The sequence below is a fragment of the Oenanthe melanoleuca genome, chromosome 8, assembly GCF_029582105.1.
Source record: "Oenanthe melanoleuca isolate GR-GAL-2019-014 chromosome 8, OMel1.0, whole genome shotgun sequence".
NCBI classification, from domain to species: Eukaryota; Metazoa; Chordata; class Aves; order Passeriformes; family Muscicapidae; genus Oenanthe; species Oenanthe melanoleuca.
In genome coordinates this window covers 6,194,336-6,211,640 of record NC_079342.1, presented here as the reverse complement: position 1 = coordinate 6,211,640, position 17,305 = coordinate 6,194,336, and the positions used below count along the sequence as shown (strand labels likewise).

The 17,305-nt window shown below is 35.9% G+C and overlaps 1 protein-coding gene across 4 annotated transcripts in view; it reads right to left on the bottom strand.

Annotated features, from left to right (window-relative positions):
• The window catches only part of PTPRC (protein tyrosine phosphatase receptor type C), a 59,538-nt gene that overhangs the window by 4,869 nt on the left and 37,364 nt on the right, over window positions 1-17,305 (bottom strand). For all 4 annotated transcript variants that reach the window (XM_056497761.1, XM_056497763.1, XM_056497760.1 and 1 more), the window contains 19 exons: window positions 16,861-16,992; window positions 16,081-16,215; window positions 14,786-14,944; window positions 12,536-12,729; window positions 10,726-10,786; window positions 9,927-10,035; window positions 8,908-8,939; window positions 7,870-7,985; window positions 7,429-7,519; window positions 7,256-7,332; window positions 7,017-7,053; window positions 6,486-6,583; window positions 5,473-5,598; window positions 3,917-4,074; window positions 3,325-3,460; window positions 2,618-2,767; window positions 1,701-1,791; window positions 1,243-1,376; window positions 253-387 (listed from right to left, as the gene is read on the bottom strand). In XM_056497761.1, coding sequence (XP_056353736.1) covers window positions 253-387; window positions 1,243-1,376; window positions 1,701-1,791; window positions 2,618-2,767; window positions 3,325-3,460; window positions 3,917-4,074; window positions 5,473-5,598; window positions 6,486-6,583; window positions 7,017-7,053; window positions 7,256-7,332; window positions 7,429-7,519; window positions 7,870-7,985; window positions 8,908-8,939; window positions 9,927-10,035; window positions 10,726-10,786; window positions 12,536-12,729; window positions 14,786-14,944; window positions 16,081-16,215; window positions 16,861-16,992 — 2,171 coding nt within the window. The remainder of the gene's footprint in view (window positions 1-252; window positions 388-1,242; window positions 1,377-1,700; window positions 1,792-2,617; window positions 2,768-3,324; window positions 3,461-3,916; window positions 4,075-5,472; window positions 5,599-6,485; window positions 6,584-7,016; window positions 7,054-7,255; window positions 7,333-7,428; window positions 7,520-7,869; window positions 7,986-8,907; window positions 8,940-9,926; window positions 10,036-10,725; window positions 10,787-12,535; window positions 12,730-14,785; window positions 14,945-16,080; window positions 16,216-16,860; window positions 16,993-17,305) is intronic.

The window sequence follows — 17,305 nt, the reverse complement described above, 5'->3', positions numbered from 1 at the left end:
CACTTAGAGGCTGTACTGACTTTAAAATAGGAGTTCCATTGTATTTTAAAATACAGCATCATACACTTTTCTCTCAAAAATTCATTAGAAAGTAAATTAAATAGGTAAATGATAGAGCAAAATATATTGGAAATGCAAATTTCTCATTCTATGGAAAACACTTAAGTAGAGCAAGGGAATGAGAGAGTGCAGTTCAGTTTTGTTTGCATGTAGAGGATATTCAATGTGTCATTGTGCAGACAATGCCCCCACCTGATCTCCTTCCTTCAGCTCTGTCAGCATAACAACAACTTTGACTTTTCTCTGGAACACCATTTGCCAGAAGTCAGAGATTGTTTCCTGCAGTGGTCCCTGTGTTGCAATCATGGCTTTTGGACCCCAGTAACCCTATAAAAGAAATTTTCTTTTCTCTTCAATTCATTTGAAATGTGATTGTCAAACAACAGAACTCATCATTTGAGGAATACCCCACGAAATAAATTAATGAACCTATTTGTTTATAGGGAAAATATGCTATCAGAGTAGGTATCAGTCTTACAGGAATTCTACTACCCAAATGACATTAACCTCAATCCTCCTAAGAATATCACTTCAGACTGACAACAAGATATATTGTCGCTGCAGTGGGTGAGACATCACCTTGCCATTTTTTGACAAGCATATTTTTAAGGGGTAAAGCATCCATCTTTACACAGCCATTTAATTTTACCACTAAGAAATTGTGTTTATACCACACAAAGTTGGTGCACTAATCAATTCACACTGAGCTTCCTAAAAATCAAGATACATTTACCCTGAATAGGTATCCTAACTGTGCAGCATTTCAAAGGATTCAGATAAATGGAACTTAGCTAGTAATTCCATTAAAATCAGTTACTTCATTTGTGACCAGTAACTGTTCTTCTTCCTTGGATATGTAATGACACCAAAAAATTCCTGGCTCCAATTTTCACTGGTAGGGTTTGGTCCATGTGAATAACTATAGTCACATTTCACTAACAGGGACAATATTAATCTATCTGGTTCAACCTGTAGACTAATGGAAATTAGCCCACTAATGGAAATACATGTTATCATAAGGCCAGTCTGAAGGTTAATGGTTTTAAACATAGAAGGATTTGCCAATCAGCCATCAGATCCTTCTCCCTTATTCAACTAAATTCTATTGTGATGCCAGCAAGAGCATAAGAGTTTTAGCTGAAAGCTTGTGAAATGCCTAGAGTGGATCCTCTAAATACATACAGTTATGAAGGAAGCATTGATGTATTTGCTGGATTCCTCACAGTCGCTGTCCTCATCCGAGGACTCATCGGAATCGTGCTCACCCTCCTTACTGCAATCCTCTTCGTGCCTGATGGGCACTCGGTTAAAGTCATCTGCGTGAGACAAAGTGTCACTGGCACAGCACACGGCTCCCTGGGCGTGGCATTTGGGGGGGAGAGGGGATAGAAAAGGCCAGTCCTTTCACAATAGACTGCAGAAGCAAGGCCATCTTGTTTGAAATAAACACTCCCCATAATTCACATTGTTAAAAACTCATCTCTTTTTTAATCACTCTAAGAAGTTTAGGATTTTACAGTGTTAAGAATACTAACCAAATACTGCTCTGTAAAGTGATTTGCTAATTTTTTCAAATTTTTTTCTAATAGAAGATAAAATAAGGCAAGGTGGGATAAAATATGACAATGAAAAATACTTACAAGGAATCATGTTGGCATTCCTATTTTTGCTTTTATTTTCCTCACGATTCCCAGTGTTCTGTGTCCGCCACCCCTTATAGGAAGGCAATCGCTGAAGAAAGAGGATGTTTGATAAAATGCTTGATTAAAATGGTTCTTGAGATCATTGTCTCCTCAGGACTCTCACACCCAGTCTTCATTTTCCTTTCCTTTTCCTTTCCTTTTCCTTTCCTTTTCCTTTCCTTTTCCTTTCCTTTTCCTTTCCTTTCCTTTCCTTTTCCTTTCCTTTTCCTTTCCTTTTCCTTTCCTTTTCCTTTCCTTTTCCTTTCCTTTTCCTTTCCTTTTCCTTTCCTTTTCCTTTCCTTTTCCTTTCCTTTCCTTTCCCTTTCCTTTCCTTTCCTTTCCTTTCCTTTCCTTTCCTTTCCTTTCCTTTCCTTTCCTTTCCTTTCCTTTCCTTTCCTTTCCTTTCCTTTCCTTTCCTTTCCTTTCCTTTCCTTTCCTTTCCTTTCCTTTCCTTTCCTTTCCTTTCCTTTCCTTTCCTTTCCTTTCCTTTCCTTTCCTTTCCTTTCCTTTCCTTTCCTTTCCTTTCCTTTCCTTCCCCAGTCTTCATACTTACTTACTTTAGTTCTTTAAACTTTGGTAACAGAAGTACTACTGTTTAAAAATGCCTGTTACACCATGACACAGGGAATCATGAACACAGACACAAGTAATCATTCTGTGAGCTCTTTCTTAAAAATATTAACACCAAAGCAGAAATAAAAGTTCATTAGTATACAGCATTTTTTCATGAATGTAATGAAACTTTCTGCGCCAGAGAAGTAAAACAGCACCTAAATGATCTATTACCCATGGTATCTCTAGCTCATGACTATGGTGCAAGGCATTTTTTAACATAAGTGAGAAGGGAGGGCAACTGGAATGCAAAGCATATTTACCTGGAACTCTGCCTCCAGCAGAGAAGGCTCACTCGGGTGGTCTTTTCTTTTCAGATTGTTAAGGGAGGAATGCAGTTCTGAGAGACTGATCTCTGTTTCTCCATACTGATTGTATTCCACCAGTGCTTGATGAATAAGGATGTACTGCGACTGGTGTTTCCCATTTGAAGAGTTTAAACAAGAAATTATTAAAGAGTAAAAAAAAAAAAAAAAAAAAATCATATCACTTTTGAAAATCATTATGAAAGGTATTACTCCTGTGACAATATCATTAGTGTTAATAATATTAAGCATTAATATTAAACAGATATTAAATACAAGTGTTAAAACTGTAAAAATGCTGAAAAAAGTTAAAAACATGCAATGCATCAGTCCGTAACTTTTGCTGAACTCAACTCATATGAAAATTTCACTTAGGCAGATGCATTTTAGCATTTTTAAAATCGAGTTTGACTCTGAAAGCTCAGTTTTGCATTTAAGAATTGTATGTCAAAAAGCTGTTCTCCTTGGCTTCCTCTTCTAAAGCCTGAACTTCAAAAGTTGAAGTTCCAAAAACTGAAAAATTATGTTGGAAGTGTTTTTCCCCTCTTAATACTTTTCAGAGCTATATTTTCTAGGAACAGCTTCAACTGAACTGAGCAATGCATTGGTGAGTACTGCTGAAGTAGCACAGGAGAGCTGTGACAGGAGTGATTTCAGGGACATACCTCTACTTGGACCATGAGGCACCGCTGGCGCCGCAGTTTCACGATGTAGCCATAAACATCCACCCTGCCTTCCGCGTCCAGCCCCTCCAGCATGGCATCGATCCCTATGTACGTCCCAGTGCGCCCGACGCCAGCACTGCCCAGCACAAAGGGACCTGGTTATGGACAGCCAGGGGCACCAGCCACTCCCTCTCTGAGGGGAGCAGGCCTTGACAGAGTGAGACTGAAAACGTGCAACAGCAGGATTCAAAGCAACTGAAAACACTTCTTGCTGTAAATTAATTGGCAACACAAACGATGATGAGTTTGCATCTTTAGTATCTTTTAGTGAAAGCAAGGCCAGGATGGCCAAATATGGTGCTTATAGCCAGAGCAGCCCAACATTTTCAAAATGTTTTTCAGAAGTCTGTGTATCCTCATGTTTTATCAACTTGAATTTCCTTCATATCCTTGTGTATCTTTTGCTGCCTCATTTTCAAGTGTTCAAGCCACAAAATTTGGGATCAGACACTTTTGCCATCTCCCTTTTCTGAAAAGCTTCATTTCAGTCATTTGACATTACCAAATTTTTTAACAAATAATATATATTTACCTGCAATGAACCACAATCGGACCACTAAAAAAGTTGCTGAGAGCATTAACTCTGCGTCGGAGCTTAAGAAGGAGATGTGGATCCTCAGGGACTCCATGGTCTGGCCAGCTTGTGAATTGGATATGAGTGACATCTCTTCCAACTGTCCTTTCTCTTCCCTAGAAAAAGTGAAGCATGGTTTCTAATATATATCAATATGTATACAGGTGTATACATAAGTCTAAGTGACTAGATTAAATCCCAAAGCACGTGGAGTCTTGAGTGGGTTTTGGTAGGTTGCTGCTAGACTAAAAGAGAGGACATAAATTTTGATAACCATGATTATAAAACCAAATAAGAAAAATGCCTCAATGACATTCTTTACTGGCCAAGGTTTACATATATATATATGGTACAGGCATTTTCCCATTAATTAACCTAAAAATTCTTACTCACAGTTGAATTATCCACGTGCAGCAGAGCTATTTATTCAGTTATTTGCCATTGTTGCAGTAATTATACATCACTATTATACCAGAACTGCAGAAGCGTTCACTTTCTTGCCACGGACTACTCTACAATTCCACAACCGATATCCATTTTATCTCTATTGATGTTATGTCAGCTGAACAATGAGCAGACAGTTCTAAAAATATCAGCCCTCAACCTGCTGCAATCATTCATTTCTAACGTCAGATTCCTCAAGTGACACAGCAATGTCTTTGTAAACAGTTAATTCTTAACACCTTGATCACTCACTGACCACACTAAGTTACAGCTTTCTTTTAATTAGACCACTTCTTGAATAAACTTTAATGCAATATGAGGCAGTAGAATAGGAATTTCCAGCTGTGATCATGAATCAAGTGGATTCCGTTGCTTTGCTGTAGATCTGCCAGCAGATTTACTCTTTGAGTCTGAGTGCTTTTAGCTATGATTTAGGCTCCATTTATCAAAATTGAAATATTTTTGCAAAGGGCCTGAGCTGAGTATTTAGCCTTTGATGGCAAATTTTGTTCTCAATTACATGTAGGGTAACTAATGTGACTTAAGATATGTGAAAGAGAGCAATTAATCAGCCTTAATAATTTACACATATCTAAATGGTGATTTTAAAATGCTTGTATTTATAAACACACTTGAGATTACCATAATTTGTGATTGTCCCACTGTACAATTATCAAAAGAGTAGATAATGGTTATCTATGAGTCACATTGATTTTAGTTGCAGAGGGTTATGCTGAGATACACACAAAGCAGCAAATTTTTCATGTTAGAGAATAACTAAATATATAAGGAAACCACAGTGTATAAATTGTTTACCATTTAGCAGCATATTAATAGTTTAATCTTAAATGAAGGTTCCAGAGGATTAAGGAAAAATACCTTTTGAAGTTGGGAAATATATATCTAACTCATATTTCTTGCAAGAAATTACACCTACACCTAAGTTTTCCCCTAAGCTATATGATGACTGCAGAACATCTTCCATTGAGAGGTGACTCTTTTCCCTTAAAACACAGACTGCAAATAGACACTCCAGTTCCATTCAGTCTCACACTTCTGAACCAACTCACATTTGTGATGTGCAGTTTCTGAATAACATAGTCTGGACATGTTTTACTTTCATGGATCTTCACAATGATGTCTCCATACGTTGCAGTTCCATTCTCCATTGATGGCCAGTACTGGGCACATTTGTTCTATCAAGAGATGAAGTTAAGTAAGCAGCCCAACAGTGAAGTGGCAGAGAACTGAGAACTAGAAAAAAAGCCTAATTTAAAGTACATGGCAACTTAGTATAGTTTTTCCAACTTTTCAGTTCCAAATATCTAACAACTCAAGTTTTTGACCTGAAATTTATGGCCATAGAATTTAACTTCAGATTAAATTCAGATAGTGGGGGAAAAAAAAATCCTGCACACTAGTTGAAACAATGAAAAGTGACTGTTGCTGTTGCCTGATGGCTGAAGAAATGTTTGTAGTGACTTCCATGCCTTCCTTTTCAGTCTTCAATGGGGGCTGCTGTTCCTGCCTGCCTATAACATCAGCTTGGGTGTGCTGTACATCTGCAGGCTGTCAACATCTTTAACTGCAGCTAAAATAGCAGTTCCTCTTCTTCCTGCTGTACTTGGAATAAGGAACAAAAGCAGGCCAGAAGCACCCAACCTTCCACTTAAATAAAGGCAACAGAGGAAAAATACTCTTTCTAGGATCTACTGAGGACACTGCCAGGACATCAGAATAGACAAGAGAAAACTAGAAACCATACCTTTTCTGACAGGTCTATGAAGAGCTAAAGTTCTACCTTGAACCCTTCTCTGGTTTAATTAAGTGTTACTTGGAAGCTCACCCTCTGCTACTTACTGCTGTGACTAAAGTGATATTTTCAGATAAGACTGGTAATTCATAAGGCAACACTGTTTTGGCATACTTTCCAACACAGGTTCTACCACAGTGAGAGAACAACAAAAATGGGAAAAAAGTACCTATGAAGAACATATAATTCAGCACAGCACAGCAATCCACTTGGATTTCAGAAAAAAGAAGGATGGAAAGATAGAAGGAGGGAAGTATGGATATATCTCACCCTCTTTCCTTCCTCACAGCGAGTCACCATGACAATAATTGTGGCTTTCTGTTCCCAGATCATCCTCCAGAAATCATCTGTGGTTTCATCCTTGGGGCCTACAAGGAGACAATTTAAGAGACTTTTACAGAGTACAGCCACATGAAAAAACACCTGCCTGCTTGACATGCTTAGCCATTTAATCTGAAGAGCTAGCCAGAGATCATGCAAGTAACAGCCACACACTTGATTACATTATGGCTGCTGCCATTAGGCTACAGCATTTTAAAACTCTCATCTGTATCTTTAGTGCAGAGCTATGAAATCTGAAAACCTTTGGCGTAAAATTACACAACATGAGAAATCTGCCTTTGAAGTACAATTTATTAATTGTCACAAAAGTCCCTACGCAGAAACTCATCGACAGCTTTGTCATATTAAATTTCAAAATGTCAGATTTTCATTTTTCTTTAAGCTTGCTAATAGGATTTTTACTACTCTAGCAAAAAAAGGTGAATAAAGAAAGCATATTCTTTTAAGATTATAAATTACCTTGTGCAGCAATGTACTTTCTTGGTTCTTTGAAGCCCTGCAAAATGTACATTGTTACCAACTTTTAGAAAGAAAGCATGAACAATCTAAAATATTTGCAACTTTAAAAATAAATTCAATACATTACAAAGGTGAAAGCAACCTCAGTGGAAATCCTCCAAGGTGTTGATACATTAAATGCTCAGACTACAGGATTTTTCGATAGTGTCTAAGACTTTTTTTAAGTAAAAGTCACTCACATCAATATAACTTGCATTGATATAGTCTGATCCTGGATCTCCTGGCATCTCTGAGAGCTCAACACGGTTATGGTCATCTGTTTAAATAATTTAAACCAAAATAATTATATTATCTCAAGGCAGTGAGAAATCAAACATTTATAAAAGATGTTAAAATTGTTTAAAATACTCACATGGAAGAATATCAATGTAACGGTTTTTGTTCTGATTATGGCTCTTTTTGGCCTCCTTTATAGAAAATTTACTGAAAACTCTAGGAATACTCTGTGAAATAAAAAAAAAATATATTTTATTAGTTAAGCCTAGATTTAAAATAGCTTTAACTTACAGTCAAATGAATATGGAAATAATTCAGCATTACTGGATCTGGAAGGTAACATTATACTTCATAAGATATTACTTCATATATTTAGTATTTTCATCTTACTATGGGGAAGAGACTGGTAGCAAAATTAATTGAGAACTATTTGACCTTAGATGAGAATTCACTCAATTTTCTACATTATTTATTTATTTATTTCAAACTAGAACATATAATCAAATATGCTCCTGGATGGAATTCTTCCAACCACCTGGAAAAAAAACCTGTGGTATATTTTGAGTGAAGGGCAAACCTGAAATTCTTCCAAGAAGAGCCTTCCTTCATCTGCAATCTTCCTCTTGTATGTGTCCAGCAATAGCTCTGAGGGTATTGGGTCTATGTTGAGAAGTTGCTTGTCATCATCTTTAACTGTGTAAATAAATCAAATGTTTATTGTTACTGATGTTGGAAATGTACATTACATTTCAATAAATGTGATTCTAAAACTGCCAGAGAAATTAACAAAAGAACTAAACTCTTTCTTTTGACTTGGTGTATTTATTTTTATAAAACTGCTGTTGCCCAAGCCAGCTGTGAGCAAACAGGCTGTGGGAATAAGAGAACTTTTCCAGCTCTGCTGCCTGACTGGAGACACTGCTGGAGGAGGCCACGTGCAGGGACATCACATGAATAGCTTTGCACAATGTGGTGACTGTCACATTCAGGGCAGATCAACTGCCTCAACACTCACAGCAGTTACACAGCCTTGCCTTCTGCTTCAGCTCTGATCAGCTGTTGTCAGTGAATAAAATATAACATCTATCACCTAACTTTCCAGATTTTGTCCTATTCATGCTCTGAGTTGCAATAATCTGCAATATCATCTTGAATGATAAAATAACAATTGAACAAGTTTTAACACCTCTTGCTAGACATATATCTTTTTTCATTTACATTGAAAAGTTGTATTTTTTTAATAACTGTGTATCTAAGCAAATAGATTTGAATTTCAACACAGTCCTACTTGCCATTTAATGTAGTTAGTTTCTGTGAACTTTAGTGTTCTAAATTATTTGTATGGGATAACTATAACTGGGTTTTTAATTGAGTAATAAATAGAATTTTTCAAACACTGATGAACTTTCAGTTCACTCAAGTATAAATACTTCTATGTATTTACTGAAGTATTTTATGCCCTCCAAATAAGGTGCTATCATGTTGATATCTGTAATATGTGTATGCAACCTAGAATGCAAATAACCCAAAGGTGGTAGCAAGACCTGAGACTAATTTTATTTCCTTTTGTTAGATGGAAATAAATATAAATTGCTAAATATATAAAGATACTCACCTGCAACAAGGCTCACACCTTCAGAAGAATTGCTGTAAGAAACAGAAGCACCTGTAAATGCTTTGACTAGTAAGATATATATGATAATAAGTTAAATAGAAGCAGTTTTGTATGAGAACACCAGGGCTGTTTTTAGCCATCAACCTGCATTACAAGCTGTCTGTGAAACAAGAGTGCTACACCTGGGATTATGCAGATGTGGTTGGGATCCTTGTCCTCCTGTCCTCCTGCCCTCCTGCCCTGAGGCAGAGAAACAAGGTGGCCATATCAAAAAGCTTTAGTGACTGCTTTTTTTTTTTTTGCCCATCTCACCTACAACAAACATGTATTTTATATCTTCACTGGAGTGACTGCTCACACCATCTTCTCTTGCTACTGACAGAAAACTAACACATACATAAAATATAAGTTTATATGCTAAGTAGCCAAGAACAAGTCAGGTTTTCTGGAGCTGTACAGGCAAAAATTAGTTTGGCTTCCTTAAACACAAGGTTGTGTCTGAGCAAGAGCAGCTCCCTGTGCCCCTAAGGGGAAAAGTAGGGAAGGGAAAGGGTCTGGATCCTCTGTCCTACAGAACTGCTGAGCCACCCAGAGATTACTGCAATAAGCAACACCTCCCTGAGATATTGTTTAGGGTGAAGAAGCATTTAAAAGGGTTCTTAGAAAGTGTGGATTATTTTCATTACTTTTGATTTAAATAATGAAGGAAATGTTTGCCAGATATTTCTGAATTTTTTTTCACAAAACTAGGGACAAGTCATTTTATTCTGTGCCTTGAACAAGGGTAGAGCAAAGAGATTTTAAATTTATTTCACTATACTTGTTTTGCTAGACAAACGCCAAAAAATCAGCTTCTTTTAAAAGTATTTAAAGGTAAAAGGATATCTTTTCTAAGTATTAATGAAACATCAAACTTGGAGCATTTTGCCACTACCCACTGTGAAATTTTGTGGAAAACCAAAAGCCACCCCCACCCTCCTTCCATTTATGTAAGAGAGGGGGAGAAACATAAAGCTTACCTCAGCTTTTTTTTGTGAAGATCATAGATTTTGTACAGAACCAGTAGTAAAGCAATTACAGTCACAATGATCAAGAATGCCAAGAATATAATCAAGGCTCTAGAATTATCTACCAACAGAAAAAGAATACATTTATTGTTTTAAAATTGCTTTTAAGAAAAGAAACCTGTATAATCCCTAGAACTAGGGTTCATAAATTTTTGGTCTGGGGTCTTTTGTAAGAGAAAGCTTAGTAAGTTTGAGTTTGCTATGCCGAAGTAGAGGAGGGAATTTTATGTTTTCATTAAGAAAACTTTCCCTTAAATTCTCCATGTCCACCTGTCAAAATGCTACAAGTCACTGGTTCAGCATTACTGTGCTTGTCTTCTGCTCTCTGTGACCTGTACAGTGCAGCTCTCAGTTGCTCCTGATCTACAGATTGGGAACCTCTGCCAAGTCACAGATGTTCAGCTCTTGAAATGCAGGATCTGAACACAGGAAAACAATCCTAAAGTGAATAATGTCAGTTAGAGAAATTGATTTCTAGTTGCATATGAATGTTTCCTGAAGAAACCACAGCTGTGTAATAATTCTGAGTTATGATTAATGACTTGTCAACATAATCTGCTACATTAATACTGAATGGGGATATTTTTTCAAATGCAGATCAAATATTAACTATAAAACAGGAAGTTTGGATTTTTAATTAGGAGCAATTTAACTGAATTCACAATTTACATTGTTTTTATTATGCTAAAATCTAAAGGTATTTATATTATGCTAAAATCTAAAGGTAAAGGTGCTGTACATATTTACTTACATCTGGTTTTTATACTCTTCACTACAGCTGTCCCATTATGTTTTCCATTAGACACGAAGATCTGTATGCAATGGGTGACAATAATAGAGATGTTCAGATATGACAAGTAAAAATTTCTGTATATAATTCTTAAAAAGCAAAGCACAATGGATTTTTGAAATTCATCCATCTGTTGACAACATCATTGACAACTGTGTCTGCTGTCAATCTCTGTACTGACACTTATAGTGCAGCTCAGGTTTCTACCCAAGTTACAGCAAGATCTGGATTCAAAAATATGGAGATGACAGGAAAAAGAAGTCAGAAAAAGAGGAAACACATTTTACAAAATAAAAATCAGATGCATCTCAAAGTAAAATAAATTTTATCTTTTATTAAGCCTCTCAAATCTGAAAAATAACTATGCAATATATAAAAATGCCATTTGCTGCAACAGTAAATACAGAAATGGTCCACTGAATTTGATGATTTTAGTACAAATTTATGCATGAATAAGTAATTCATAGAAGTTTAATTAAATAAGGTGTTTTCTTGCATCATTAACTTTTGGGTACTTTGGTAATGGTGCTAAAGCACTAACTTTGTTTTGCTGTGTTTACATTCTGTCATATATTTAATATTTATTCAATCTTTTAAATTTCCTTAATAGAAATTCTTATCAGATCTAAAACACAACTTGCAGTCAAATATTTCACACTGTTTTTGGGTTTTTTTTCCTCTTGAGACTCCTATAACTTGACTAGAGTCTTTTCATTACCAGCTCAGCCCATAAGGCTTTCTCTGGTTTTTGGGTAAGAATTAAGCAAAATAAGTGCAAAGCAGAAGCCAGGATTTAGAGGTGCAGAAGCAAATTCCTTCTGTAAGGAAAACTGCTCACTGAAAGTGGTGAACAAAACCTTAAATGGCACAGAGGTCCTGTGCTACTGGGACAATGCAAGTATCTTTTGCTCCTACAGGACCTCATTTTTATTTTCCAAATATAAAGCTTTCTGAGCAGAATCTGTTGGGAGAATACTGACAAATATTGAAACCAAACTGAGACTACTTAAATTCTCTGATACTGCATTTCTGCAGGTAAAAAAACAGAAGGAGGAAAAGACTGTGGGGAATAAGTGAAACTGCATCCTAAAAGTAGTAAAACTCCTTCACTCTTAGTGATTATTTTCTTGCCTAAACTTTACTGAGAGGAGCTATCAGGATATAAGAAATATCCCTACTGGCCATATTAAGGGAATCACACAAGACCATTGGTTTTGCAGGCAACCCCAAAAGGGTGAAATGCCTGGCAGAAGAGAAAATTGCAGGAAGCCTTCAGGAAAATGAAGAGTGTAAACAGAGAATAATCTGTTTTGTATGGACAAAAGGACTGGCTTGAAAGAGGCTGATGTAAGGACATGCAAAAGGATCTGAACAGCTTTACACTAATTAGTCCCTGAAGAACCAAAAATCTTCATTCATTAAAAGAAATACGTTTTAAAAACTAAATTATCAGTCATACTCCAGAAACAATTTTAATCTTACAGGAACCTCAAATTTCTCTCTGAGCCAAGTACAAACAGTCTATTCTGCTTGCATTTTTCTTGCTGTTAGAACCTATGTGGAATAACACACCGGGGATTTCTTGATAGGTTAGGCATATATGCATTTTAGTTCCAAAATAATAATTACTTTTTTACACCTGAGGCCTACAGATTATAACTTGATTGCTCTGCCACCATATTTGCCTTTTTTCCTAAAATCAAGCATAATATGCTTAAACAATGAAAATGCAGCAATATTTTATATATTTTAATACAATAAGCTAACTTACCTTAAATTCATAGTTTGTCAAGTACAAGAGATTTTCTCTTTTAAATTCACATTTGTCTTTTTCTTCAGTTTTGTCATTCTCCCAAATCAAATAAAATATTGCATATGGTCCAAACTCTTTCTGTTTTCTGCACGTAATCTGGACAGCGTTATCAGCTGTCAATGCTATTTTAACATTCTCCACTTGTTCTGGTACTGTAGACAAGAAAAAGGGTTACTTGCTCTATTCTTATCATTTTAAACCAAACATTTCAAGCTGTATATGGTTGTCTGTTTCCTGTCTTCTCTCAATAACTTAATACATATTCTTCCTTAAAAATTTCAGTCCCAATTTAACGAAATAAGTAAAATCAATTTTGCCTTAATCATAGGCTTATTTAAGCTGGAAAAGGTGTGAAGTGGAACTAAAAAGGCTCTGCTGACATTCAGACTGCAAAATTATGGCAAAGCTCTCTTACATCTGACATCACTTTCTCATTTGAGGAACATGGGTCAACAGACAAGACAGGAGAAAAAAAAAGTCCTCCATGTGAATATTCATTTCAAAACTATTGTAAATTAAATTTTCTCCCAGGAGTCATTAGTATATTCTAATATTTGGAATAGTGTCCTTATATTTAAGTCTGGCCTAAAGCCACAAAAACGTTTTAATGATACAGAATTTGTTAAGTCTAATCTGTGGTTTCAAACTCTAGTTTGTATGTTGCAGCAAATGTAGGTGGTTTTCAGACTGAGGGGCACAGCCAAGGGACCTTTAACTGAGAGCTGATAAAACCTTTCAGAAAGTAAATGAGGCAGCCTGTGTAAGGCAGTAGCCATATCTCAGCAGACACATTTCAGTAGAATACCACCATGGAAATTTTCTACAAAATCATGACAACTTGCAAAACAGTACATAGGGAAAAAAAAAAAAAAAAAAAAAAAAAAAAAAAAAAAAAAAAAAAAAGAAAAAAAGAAAAAAAAAAAGGCAGCTGCTTTTTTCTTCATATGAAGAGCTAAGACCTGTAAGGCTTTATAGCAGACCAAATATCCCAGGGGAGAAGTGGTGGGATATTTGACTTGGCTGAGTGTGAGGTTACATCATAGCTGATAATTTTTATCCAAAGGGCAGATCTGTTAGATTCCTATTCCATGTGCTGCTGAAAGACACATGACAAGGAGAAAGTGAACATTTCTGGAGGCAATGTGTTTGTTGAAGATCAAAACATATTTTCTAAAATGTAGGGGTTTTCCTACTTCCAAGGATTGTGTTCTATTGATACATTCTTCAGTTCAAGAATTAATACTATTAATTCATGATGCAACTTGCTATTTTCTCAAAAAATAAGAGAAATTAGGTTGTTTGCATGTCCATAAACTTATATTGTAGACTTTAATCTTCACCTGACTTATTAAAATGAGTAGAACTCATAAAGTGGGGGCATCAAAAGATAATATGCTCAAACTGGATTTTTGTAGAGAAAAGAACCATGATCATGCTCATATTAGAGCTGCCTAAAAATTAAAGCCATATTTAAATTTGTATTACAGTTAAGTCTCAGATCAACTTGTTTATATTTATCAATAAATTAATTTATTCACTTTTTTTTTTTTTTGGGATGGGGGGGGACTTTAGGTGACAATTATGATCCCTGTATACTTCAAACTATACTTTTGAAAGGATAGCCCCAAAAAGATGCACAGACCTTTCTGTCAGCAAAAGGGTTGGCACACATGTTTTCATTTTTAATCTAATATTGGAAACTATGTACAGGTACATCCAAACTAACTGATATCCATTACAGATGGTCAGTGTTGGTGTAGCCTGGGTCTGCTACAAGCAAACAGGTAAATACACAATAGAAGGTACAGGCTGCACATTTTTGTAGCTTTCATCCCGCAAAGAAAAAAACAAGCTTTTTTATTCTCTTTTTGTTTAATTCAAAATTTTTCTTTATATTGGAACATATTGTTTCCTAAAAACTTCACAACAATTTAAAGTAAATGAAATCTTCTTTTTAAAACTATATACATATAACAAACATACAATATAATATTAATAAAATATAATATAAAGTGCATAACTAAAAATAGATCAACATTAAGTAATTTTAAAAGGGGTGCTAATGATATGAATGTCAGTACAATTATTTTAATGTTATTCAGTTTCTTGGCTAATATTAATATCATGTATAAAATATAATGAACTACACTAGGAAAGTATAAATTCTATGTGTTAGTATCAGTCATAGCAGTTAGCAAACAGATTTACCTCCTTCTTCTGTTGTAAATGTATAGGTTGCATTTGTACTTGTAAGTGTATAATAGCGTTTGTTGATTGTATATGAAGTCACATATACAGAACCTTTGGTATAAGGATCAAATCTACTACAAGTATAGAAAGTTGTGCTGATATTTGCCCGACAAACACCTGCAAAATGAAATTAATGAAATCTGTGTTAGGAGCACAGGAACTCTTACACTTTATCAGAGCTACCTGAAACCACTGTCATGTGTATTTCTATTTTAATTACCTCAATCTGGTTGTTCTATTTTGCTTACTAATGCTAAGTGAAGGCTGAGAAAGAGGAGTTAACACATAATACATGGAGAGTATTTACTTATAAAGAATACATTCAGCCTGGGAAGGGGGAAGTAGGAAGGTGTCACTGCACACTGAGCAAGTCTATCCTGTTGTGATGCCAGAGATGTCCTGCTTTCAGGGTGGCAAACACCAGAAGAAAGGAATTGCACAAGAAGCAACATGAGCAAAGCTCCTGGCCTGGGCTTTGGTGGCAAGGGAACTGAGGAGCCATGGCCTTTCTATGCATCCTTCTGCCTGCTTGCCATGCGACCTCCCTGCACCCACACATCTCCCCCATTTTCTACATTGGCCAAGCCAAACCAACCACAGAAACTGGCTCATGGGGCTGCCACCCTTTTGGGTTGTGGTCAAATGTGGGGCATAGAGAATGGGAAAGACTATTTGTATCAGAAGAGCACAGGAGCATGACAGCCCATGTTTACATAACCTGTGGTACGTGAACAGAAAGGCTGAACTAAGCCTAAAGGATGAATCAAGCCAGGTCTAGCTTAAACCTGATACATATTTATTATTATCAGGCTCTTCATGTTAAAAACTTAATTTTCCAGTCCTTGTTTTGAAGAAAAGCTTGCATGTGGAGAACATGATTCCAGTACAATGGATAGAAATTTATTCATTGAAGTGCAAGGTGGCCTATATCAGCATATCTGAAAGGAGTGGCCATTTAGCAGAAGACAATCTCTTGGCTATACCTATCTAAACATGTTTATGTCTAACTGCCATATGTTTATGCCAACTGAAGCATGACAGGGTCATGTCCAGACAGGGTGAACTGAATAATCACAACTGAAAGTTCAAGGGGAACAACCTTAAAGGAAGGAAATTTTAACTTCTGGTCAAAAAAAAAAAAAAAAAAAAAAAATGCAGTGTTAAGAGATTCCAATAGGACTTGGCAGTGCATTATGCTTGGTGCTCTGTAATTATGTACATGCAATGAATTATTTAACAGTGAATGTACTTACTTTTGCCTCCCACAATAAAATGCACAAAGTAGCCATCTATGGGACCCTTTGAAATGTCATCAGGTTTTGTCCATTCAACTGTTACACTTGTGGTATTTTTATGTATTTCTTTAAGGGTTTCTGGTGCTTCTGGAACTGTTGTAAAACAACAATAATAATAGCAATAAATGAAAATAAAAGTATTCCTCTTTTTACCTACTTTTATTAATTAGATTAAATTTAATCTGACACTAAAGCAAGATACTAAAGCAACATGTAATATTTTCTGGACCCTATTTCAAGAAAGCATACATAAGTATAAACTGAGTAAAAGCATCATATTACAGTAATTTCATACATTTAATTCAGGACAAGGTGAATACAGCAACATCACATTTTACTAAAATTTTCCAATGTCTTTAAATCAAGAATTTAAGACTTGTTTCAGACTAGATCTGCACTTTTTTTGTGTGTGGGTCTGCACTTTTTTTGTGAGTGCATCTTCATTTAAAATTCCGTACAGTTGACCATGTTCTCAATCTCCAAAACAACAACAAAACATAATCACAGTCTCTGACAGAAGCAAAGAAAGGCTCAAACTGGAAGACTGAGAGGGTGACTGCAATCAAAGAACAACCACTAGGGCAGGAAACCAGGAAGGAAGAGCTGAAGGAAAATCTGTGTGGCAGAGAATGCTGCTCAAAGTGTACCTTTAACCCCAGGAAACCCAGATAATGGGTTTCATAATATGAGTTCCCAGAAACACGTGAAATGTAAAGCAAAAGTAAGCACTGCACTTACCACCATAGTCTGTTTCTATGTCAAAGCTTTGGCTGGTAACTTTCCTTCCATTAAAAGACATGTATGCAGTGCAGTAGTACTGACGGTGTGGTAATAAACCTTCCAGCACTCCACAAGTTAAATTTTCAGGTTCTAAAATCGATGCAGGATGTGAATATGTAGACACAAGAAGAACTTTATCAATATTTTTCACAATTCCAAAAGGTTGTGGCACCATTTTAACTGAGATTTTCTTTACCGTATTTATTCAATGTCATTTGTAATAAACTATCATAATATTCCAAACAGAAAAATGTACAACCTGATCCAATACCCAGATTTTTGGTTTTTACATACTAACTTAGTTTGCATAGATCTTTACTTTTCATAACTAAAGGTCATGATTTGACTTCCTAAGGAAACAGCTTCCCTACAAAAATCAGAACACATCAGGCGCAGTCTGGCA